A 9,414-nucleotide genomic window follows, 5' to 3' on the forward strand; every position below is an offset into this window, starting at 1 on the left:
GCTGGGCGAATTGGTTGATCGGGATATGGGATTTCGGGGAATTGATGCTGGGGAGTAAAGAAGTGACCTTCCTGGAGGGAACAAAAGAAGTATGAGAAGACGGCTAGTATAGTGACTTGTTCAATAGCTGGTGTTACTGTGGATTCCCTTGTTGCCTGTCGTTGTCTAAATCGACCAGAATGTGACGTAAGATGCAAGGGAGGGAGCTGTTCTATTCAAGCAGGAGGGCTTGGAGGGGTACCACCAGTTCGATAACTCTTTGTTTCAAGATGCGGGAACCCAAGGATATACGGGATCTACACCAATTTATTTCAATAATAGGCAGTGAGTGGCTGAGGTGCTGGATACGAGGTGATATTGCGAGAACGGCTTCTGAATATACGTGTTTGGGGGCAGGGTCCAGCGAATCCCCATCGTGATGTGTTTCCCGGCTTGACTTACTAACGGTTGGAGCTTGTTTGCTGGTCTGGATCATCCCAAGTGCCTCCAAGCACGCGTGTTTAGCGGGGTCGACACCCCTGCAGGAGAGAATCAGCCCCCGCGGAACACATCATAGCCCGCCCAGGCACGTGGACGTAACCTACGATAAAAGGCGCAGCAACACTAGGACCTAGCCATGCATCTGTCATTTGAAGCATTATGCTCCTAAGAGTGAGAACTCAAAGTTGTTCCAGTCGAAGTCGGAGGTGAATCGTTATTGCATAGACCCGAAAAGGTAAGGAGGTGTGGTGGTTGGTATGTGCCTCGCCATTATAGTAGCAGATCAATTGGACCGGCCTGCAGGTGACTTGTTCCCGGTGGACTGGTCCAGGCTACTGCCACCTCCGACTCTAATCGATACGATACCCCTATGTCTCTTGCAGCTGCTTCAAATGTTGACTCCAATGACTTCCGAACCTTCCTTTTGACATCCAGGTTGACATATGCTCCACCTCGTAAAATACCTAACTTAAGTAGCCAGATGAACTGAGCATGTTCGATATAGCAAGAGGTCAGTTCCACATCGTCGTCGCCCTCTAGATGGCAGAGGGAGGAAATGCACATACCACCACTTTAAATCTACCTAAGACTCCTCAGGCGCACCAAGCTAAGCGCCGCCATGCTCTCAGGCGCCACTGGTACCCGAGTTAGTCGCACCGGTGAAGAGGCGAAGGTGGTGGCGGACATCCGTTACTCTTGCTTCCTCCCTAGAACCCCGGGACAACCCTACTCATCGGCAGCATGACAGCAGTGTCCCGTCCGCCCTTCCGTGGCCGGTAGAAAGTCCCCGAGAACCCTCCTCCTACCACAGAAGGGATCGATGACGGCAAGTTAAACTTATCATCTGTCTCCCGGCATCGATAAGTACCTAGTTATTAAGATTCGAAAACCAGGTTTGCGGGCCATATTTCAATAACTCTGTATAATGCAGTACTATGACCTTGTCCTACAGATGTACTGCATATATTCCGGGGAAACTAATGCGGGGACAGGATCTTGAGTTCGTGAATACATACCCAATGATAGGAACATATAAGCCTCTTTGGAGTAGCTACTGCCCAAACTTGTTGTTGTTGGCATCGACACACCCCCGCCCCCCTTCCATCAGTCTATGCAGCTTACACAATGCTCATTACCCATATTGCCTGCCGTCTTGGCTGCTATCGTGCACCTTTCATCGTGGCCTGACTGCGCAGGCCTGTTGCGGGTAGTATGATGATCGTACGTGAGTTCAGAGACTTTCCGGTTTTCTTTCTTCACACTGGAAGACGGACGAGCGAGGGAGATATTTCCGAGACTATCCGTAAGCATCGCAACTAAGGAAAAGGGGAAAAAATTATATTATTCATGGTGTTGATTGGGATCTATGTTTTAGAAGACAGTCGAGACCTGGGAAATTATCGATATTATCCATCTCTTTCCAAGTATCAAACATATTTCATCGTAAGTTCTTCAAAAAATAGAGGCAAGAGATGCACACTTTTAAAGAGCGATAGCCAAGAGGCGGGGTGTATTTCTCGGACCTGGCTGTCTACGGCCGCAGACACGGTCAACTATAGAATAGTAAAATTGAGCGACCCCAGCTTCGCAGCTAGAAATCGCTCGCTGATAACAAGAGGAGCTCGTTCCTTCTCAACCCAAACCATGCATCCGCAATCGTGAAGCGTTCAAAGAATGTCGTGCTCCGTAACAAGAAACAAAGCGATTCAACATTATCCGCCCGCCATTGGTTTACATCTTCCTGTCGCCCTCTACCGGACGCGCACTCTTCTCGATGTCCGTCCCCGTCGTGCTGCTGCGCATAGGGTGGCGGTGATGCTCGCGGTCGCCGCCGCTGTGGTCCGAGTCGTGCTCGTCGTTCTCGACGTGGTAGAGCGGCTCGAGCACGGCGTTCTTCTGGAAGAAGACGTAGCGTTTGAACCACCAGGGCGTCGCCTTGGTCACCTGGTAGGCCGCGAACTTGCCCATCGGCACGCCAAAAACGTAGTCCAGCTCCTCGAGCGTCCGCTGCTTCGTCTCGGGCACCAGGAAGAAGATGAGCCAGAAGGCCACGAAGTTGAAGCCGGCGTAGAGCCCGAAGGCGCCGGCCGTGTCCAGCGACTCGAGGATCAGGGGGAAGGTGATGCCGAGAACGGCGGCAAAGCCCAGGCAGGTGGCCACGGCGAAACCCATACCGACTTCACGGTGGGACAGGGGATAGACCTCGGCCGAGTACGTGAATGGCACGGGACCTTCACCCGGGGAGTAAAAGGCAGCAAATATGTACACAAACAAAGCGACCAATCCTGTCCTGGCGGGACTATCCTGCATGAGCGTGCAAAGACCAGCAGCCAGCAGCGACCACATCATGTTAGGGAATGTAAAGAGCAGGAGGGATCGTCGTCCGAACGTATCGATGGTCCAGAATGCCGGGAAAGCGAACAGAAAGTTGACCATGCCAAAGCCGAATGAGCTAACCATGGCAATGAAATCGGTGGACCCGGCAGATTTGAAGACGGTGGTTGAGTAGAAGGCGATGATGTTGATTCCGCACATTTGCTGGGCAAGCATAACCGTAAAAGCCGCAATGTTGGCACGTCGAACCCGCGGGATAGTGAAGAGTTGACCGGCTCGGGTGAGGTAGTTGCTTTTCTTCGTGATCAGTTGTTCGATCGTGAGCTGTGCGTGGATATAGTAAAGGTCTCGTGCGACTTGGATAGGATGATTTCGAAGCATCAATAAGTTAACCCAGGCTTTAGGGTAACGGTTCTTCTTCATCAACCAACGGGGAGACTCTGGGCACAGGTAGATCAAGAAGACAAGAGGGACGGCCGGGATAAAGGGGGCGCCTTTCACGACAGGTAAGCTTCCAATTATCGGAGGACAGTACAGGCCAAGGGAAACTCACCAAGCATAAGTCTCCAGTTGTGTGGGTGGTAAAAGCATGCCAGATTAATAGCCGTTCCAAGCATGATACCGAACGCAGTCCACATTTCTAGCTGGCTGTCAGTGCGATGTCCCAGCTCATTTCTGTATGTTATGTTTATTGGTGTATAAGGGGTAGGACTTACGCCATGACATGACGAGCGCACCTCGAATGGACGCGGGTGAATTTTCGGCAGCGTAGATCGGTACTAAATCAAGTCAGATCGCGCGATTTTGAGCATAATCAGAATCGAGGACAAACCTGTAGAAGCTTTGATACCCATTCCGACACCCATGAGTAGACGGCACGCGAACTGTTGTTTCCATGTCTCGCAGAACGCAGAGCCGATGACAGGCCATAAGCATAAGTGACCGGAGAGGAAGATGACACCGCGACGGCCAAGGTAGTTGTTTGCAGGATCCGATAGCCAGCAACCGAGCAGGGCACAACCAATGTAGGGACCGGCATTGATCATACCAACCAACTATGAGACGTGAACGTTAGCGTACGCCTTAATACACTTGAACTGTACAGTACTCTACTTACGAGTTCGTTATCAGCAATCCCGTAGTATGCGGGAAACCATATGGTAGCGCCATTGGATCCAGTCTGGTCCCAGCCTTGCACAGCTGCGCCAATGGAGCAAGTGGCAATGGTCAGATAAAGCTTAGCTGGGAGTCGCCATTTGTGAGTGACCTCCTCTCGCAAAACCTTGATCTCGGCCTCATCCAACGCATGTTCGCCCGTGAGATTCTCGCCAAAGCTGGTCGGGTCCTGAGCGACCAATGCACCTTTACGCAAGAGTCCGATATGCTCGGTCAGTCCCTTTTCCTCGGCGAAGACGTCGACATCTCTCATTAACTGGTCGTAAGGTATTCCCTTGAGAGGGTTCTTAATCCTGAGCTCGGTGTTAGAAGAATTGATCCGACTTTTCTCAAGACAGACATTAAAACCATTGAAAACAGTTTACTTACTTGGCTTCGAGGTTCGTGTTGACGACATCATCGGTAACGGGATGGGCGCTATTTTCGATATGGGTATCTGTCACTTTCTTCGACGGGCTGCTGTTTGGTCAGTATGATTGCCATATGTCATTGGAGTCGCGCTACCCACATGTCGGTCTCGGCTGAGTCGATCCTCTCAGGCTTCTCGGCCATTCTTGTGGGAAAGCGCCAAGGCCAAGGTCTTGTCTATGAGGTGGCTTGAGGACAAGAGAAAGCTTGGGCAAGCTTGTTATGCCTTGCGACGAGCTTGGTCTCGCTCTTGGGGAAAGCTTCGCTCTGAACGAAACTGGGTCTTATAGATATGACACGGTGGAATTGATTGTGTCGCCCCAGGTAATCCACACGGCCTAAAATATGTGAATGGGATACCGCAGCAGGAGGGAAGGGGAGGAGAGGCTTTTCTGAACCAAGCTCTTCGGGGGAGCCGTTTATAAGTGAAAACGGGAAAGAACCTAAGCCGAGCCTGTTCTGCTCGTATCTACTTAGCTATCTGACTACCTGGATCTTCTGCTAGTTTTTAGATTCCTTGCCTTGCAGGTATCACTTGGCCTCGAATCCATTATGTACAAAGAATACAGAGGCGAGATAGGTAGGGAAAGTTGTACCCTGCCTACCAGCCGCATATACTACCCAGCTGGTGCAGTATGCAAGGTCGCAGCAGCGAGAGCCCACACCAATACTGAAAGCAAGCAAAAGCTAATACGGTTCCTCATGGCCCCATAAGTATCGAGGTCGACTGGGGTGAGGGATGATAATGATGCGTGAATGGATGGACAGGCCGAAGCCCAACCGCCACCCCCCCCCCCGTGTCTGTCTGTCGTCCCAAATCAGTGGCGGGCCGGGGTGGGTGGTGGTTTGTCCATCCTTGCGAAGCACACCGAGGCCAAGAGGATCGATTCGCAGCTATCCGATCCACTCGAGAAAGACCTAGACACTTCCCCGCATTCCAAAGTCGCTCTAGTACTGCACATGTGCTCTGTAGGATAAGCCTCTCGCACAAGTGTGTAGGCAGGCCCGACGGGTAACGGTTGGACTGTGCAACTTTTACATCTGTACTTGGACGTCTTGGCTGTCTTGGACGGCAACAAGGATAAAGCCGGTAAAGTTCGTAGCGCCACCCTTTGGGTACCTTGGCAGCTTGGCTGGGCACTGGGACTGTGCCGTTGCTGGGGGGGGGAGATTAGACGACTTGGATCCGGCGCCATCTATGTATCTCTTCCCACCTTGCCGCTTTTGAGCTGCATGCTTTCCCTACTAAAATAATCTGACAGGAAGTGAAAAGTCGACAGGCGGTAAAACGGCCATTTGTATGTCCTAAGCTAGTCAGTGGAACAAATGCGGTCTGATTTATTTGCGGCTCTGCGGAGGGCTTGCAACCATTCGCGGCAGGCTTTCCATTTAATACCTATAGGTATGGCTGGCTGTTGTGGCCGGCTTACTTTTCGACGAGGTCTCTTTTGAAAACCTCCGCATTTTCACCCCCAGGTTCCAACCTTAGAAACTGGAGCAAGGGGGCCCAAATACTCCACCCCCCCCCCCCCGACCTGGTGCCATGGGGTAGGTTAACCAATGGGGGGAGGGGGTTCTGGAGGGGGAACGGGGAAACCAGGGGGGATCTTCGTCAGCTCTGGGCTGTCGCGCAAAACCTTGGCCATAGACTCTTGGCATCTTCATATTGGGTGTTTGTTTTGCCGATCCCGCTATTGCTGCTGATAGACTCGGTAGACTCAATAGACAGGGCTCCCAGGTCATGTGGTGTGTAGCGGGCTCGGGCATAATGTCGGGAGCGTACTTAACAAGCGCTCCCCAGCACAAATTCGCTCGGCAGACCCCGCAGGCACGTCATGGATTAGGGCGAATGAAGCTCACCGAGTATTTGTGCTGTGTATGACTGTGGCAGCTGATGGGCTCTGTTGTGCCGTATATTAACAAGAGGTGTCCATTGAACGGCCAGACGTGCAGCGTATCATGTATACTTATTAGCGAGAACCGTCCCCAATCACTGATCACCTACCTACATACTAGAGCTGTCGATGTGTGTGTATTGAAGAAGAAAAAAACCTGCAAGCTAACTACTACGTTATGTCGGCCAACTTCCTTCCCTTCCTTCCCCAGGGTTATTTAAGCGGATTCAGTAATGATTACTCCAACCCTGAAAGCTGGATATCTCTCTCTCCGCATCTGCCCACGCTACCTCGTGACCCGTTGCAAGTTCATTGGCCAATCAGTCGAGGGCAAACTCCCTTACGAAGAGTGCCAAGTGCGTTGCAGCGGCATGACATGATGGACGAATGAAGGATTTTGTTTGGTGCCGATAACCCGCCGTCTCTCCATCCCTCTGTCCCCGTCCAGACCGTCTCCCTCCGCACCAGACAGACGCACACACTCGAATCCGGTCATGCTTTACCCTCGACCGTACATTAGACCTATCCTTTCAGTTGGTAAGAGACCCAATTGATTGCTTGTTCCAAGAAAACGATGGACGTATGCAGATGTATGTACAATGTCAATCTCAGGGTTCAGTCAGCGTCGTACCTCCTGCAGAGACACAACGTGGGAAAAATATGTGACAAAACAAGCAAGGTCAGTTGTAGTAGCTAAGCGATACGATGATGGTTTGTGCTGATCCCGCCGACTCGCCGAGGCCGACCCATACACCCTGCAGTTTGCGAGGTCGTAAGGAGAATCAACCATCACATGATTGATTCCGTACGATGAAGGGATGCCATCATTTTTCCTCATCTAAGAAAAGAAGAAGAGGCTTGGAAGGAGCAAGCTGGAGGCGGCCTAGGCGGCGTGCCGCTTGTTACCTGACTACGTACAGTATGTATGTATGTATTGTTGAGTTCAGGTTACTGGCTCCAACTCTAACTCATCCCCGCGTCCGAGAGCCCGCGGCCTTACCCGGGTGGCAGGCAGCTCGGTCTGGAAGGGTCTGAGCTGCACGGCATGATTCAGATGATTCACTCAGCCTCACGTATTGATTCATATTGATCCCGTGTCTCTTATCGCAATCCGTAACTCCCCTGCTTGGGCTAGGTTCCTGATCAATTCTTGGCATAGCGTCTCCCCCCTTGTTTTCCAACTGCGGCCAGCAATATTAGAGAAAGGAGGGCATTTCGAAATACCACTACTACCTTGATGGGCTAAGTTTAACTTTGTTGTTTTACCAAGAATACTTGGAAAGAGAAGATATTAAGCTATGCCCAGCAGCGTCGTATGTTGCGACCAGGGCAAGAGATATATTTCGCGGCATACTGTACGAAACTCTCCGCCAACCATACTTGATATCTTGAGTTTATCTGCCAACTCTACCGGCTCGTATCCTAACTTCCGTAGGGACAAAAGGCCGGTAAAAGGATTTGAAAATAGTAAAAGTTTCTTCAATATCGATGTTTGGTTCCCCCCTCCCTCAAGATGATGCCGTACAAGGCGGGTGGTACGGGCTTCCTTTCCATTTGCTGCTCCCGCTCACGCCCTCTCTGAAGACGCAGGGGTAAATTGGACAATTTGATAGTCAAGACGCCCAGTTGTTCGCATGCGATATCGACGTACATGCACAGTCCTCCCCTCTCTCTCTCTCTCTCAAATCCCACCCTGTCGCTTTCGTGTCTTGGGTCGCGGTGGCGGCGGCGACGGTGACCTCGATGACGACGACCATCGGGTGCTGGCGGGTGCCCCACGCCCTCTCCCCATCCCCATCGGGACGGGGCCCCCGCGTCCGAATCCGCGCCCGACCCCTGGACCATAGATGCCGGGGCCGGGGAGGGGGGACATGTTGAGGGTACGAAACCGGTGGTGGTGGTGGCGGCGGAGGTGGGAGGGTGTCATAATAAGATTGCTTTGGCCTTTTGTTTCTTTTGGTCAGCATCTCCACTTCATACATTCTACACCTGCTTTAAATTTATGAAGGATTTTGTCATAAGGAGTCTCAGAAATACGCAGTGTTGAGATCCGACAGAGATCGAGGCATCGTTGAGGTGTCATAGACGGGTTACTTACCACATCATCATAGTGACCGTCATGCCCGGCACGACGAGGTCATCCCACAGCTCTGGTAGTATCTATGATTGCATTAGTAAGGGGGTAGAGCTTCGGCAAACAAAACCCAGAGGATAGGATAAGTCAAAACCCACCACTGTTTGTAGAAATGGCGCCCCAGTCCCGGCAGCCGGCTGCTGTTGGGGTATCACCGGCGGTGGCTGCGTCTGCGAACCGGTACCGTCCCCTGCCCCAGCGGACGTGTCGGTACCGGCGGCCGGCGGCGGTGGTGCTGCAGGTACCGTAGTAAAAATCTGTGAGGCGATGCCCGTCATCGGCGCCGCGCCAGCCGCAGAGGCCTCTGGTGAATTGGGCTCGACCACCTTGAGATCGTAGCGGCCCTGGTTCACCCACCACGTGACAGGTGTCACATGGGCGAAAGATGCGCGGATAAGGCGTTCCATACCCTGTAAAGAGAGAGGGAGTTAGCTCCCGAAGTTTTGGTGGAACGTTCCAAGCTCTTGGGAGAGTAGGAGAAGAAAGTTGCCTTACCTCCCATGTCTTCGCTTTCTCCCAGGGAAAAGTATAATTCCGCCCAACCGCATCATGAAAGTAGATAGGCAGTTTTGCAGGCGGCCGGTCGGAGGAGTACGCCCAACGAGGGTCGCCCGGCTGTACTGGCTGTGGTAGAGACACGGATGGCTCCTCTGTTGGCGGAGGAGGACCACTCGTTCCGTCGCCAGTAGTAGTAGTATGAATAGGAGTAGTAGCTTCCGTCTCAGCTGACGACGACTGCTGTGGTGAACTGTACACGACAGATTGCTTCCCCTTACTGGAACTACTATCATCTGGGGGTGGTGACGGCGGCGGCAGTCCGTCCCCGGGCCCAGACGACCCCGTTGCGACATGATCCACTTCCCCAGACCCAGTGCTACCCACTATCGATTCTTCGGGCGGTTCCGCCTGCGCCGCCTCCACAGCAGGGGCGGCATGGTCCATAGTATTATTCTTATTGTCTGGCTCTGCGGCGGCGGCGGCCAGCAT

At 52.4% G+C, this 9,414-nt stretch overlaps 2 protein-coding genes across 2 annotated transcripts; both read right to left on the bottom strand.

Moving 5' to 3' along the window:
- Positions 1-2,211: 2,211 nt before the first annotated feature.
- Positions 2,212-4,542, bottom strand: PG994_010257 (metabolite transport protein YwtG; the record flags this gene model as incomplete). Its single annotated transcript, XM_066861666.1, has 7 exons — positions 2,212-3,308; positions 3,368-3,454; positions 3,531-3,593; positions 3,647-3,869; positions 3,932-4,283; positions 4,360-4,446; positions 4,499-4,542. The coding sequence occupies 7 exons, from the start codon at positions 4,540-4,542 to the stop codon at positions 2,212-2,214; spliced, it is 1,953 nt and encodes a 650-aa protein (XP_066710776.1).
- A 3,845-nt stretch (positions 4,543-8,387) lies between these two features.
- Positions 8,388-9,414, bottom strand: PG994_010258 (uncharacterized protein; the record flags this gene model as incomplete). Its single annotated transcript, XM_066861667.1, has 3 exons — positions 8,388-8,453; positions 8,526-8,837; positions 8,923-9,414. The coding sequence occupies 3 exons, from the start codon at positions 9,412-9,414 to the stop codon at positions 8,388-8,390; spliced, it is 870 nt and encodes a 289-aa protein (XP_066710777.1).

The sequence above is a fragment of the Apiospora phragmitis genome, assembly GCF_038363925.1.
Source record: "Apiospora phragmitis strain CBS 135458 chromosome Unknown utg000010l:1.0-9815664.0:1.0-9183399.0, whole genome shotgun sequence".
Classification (NCBI taxonomy): Eukaryota; Fungi; Ascomycota; class Sordariomycetes; order Amphisphaeriales; family Apiosporaceae; genus Apiospora; species Apiospora phragmitis.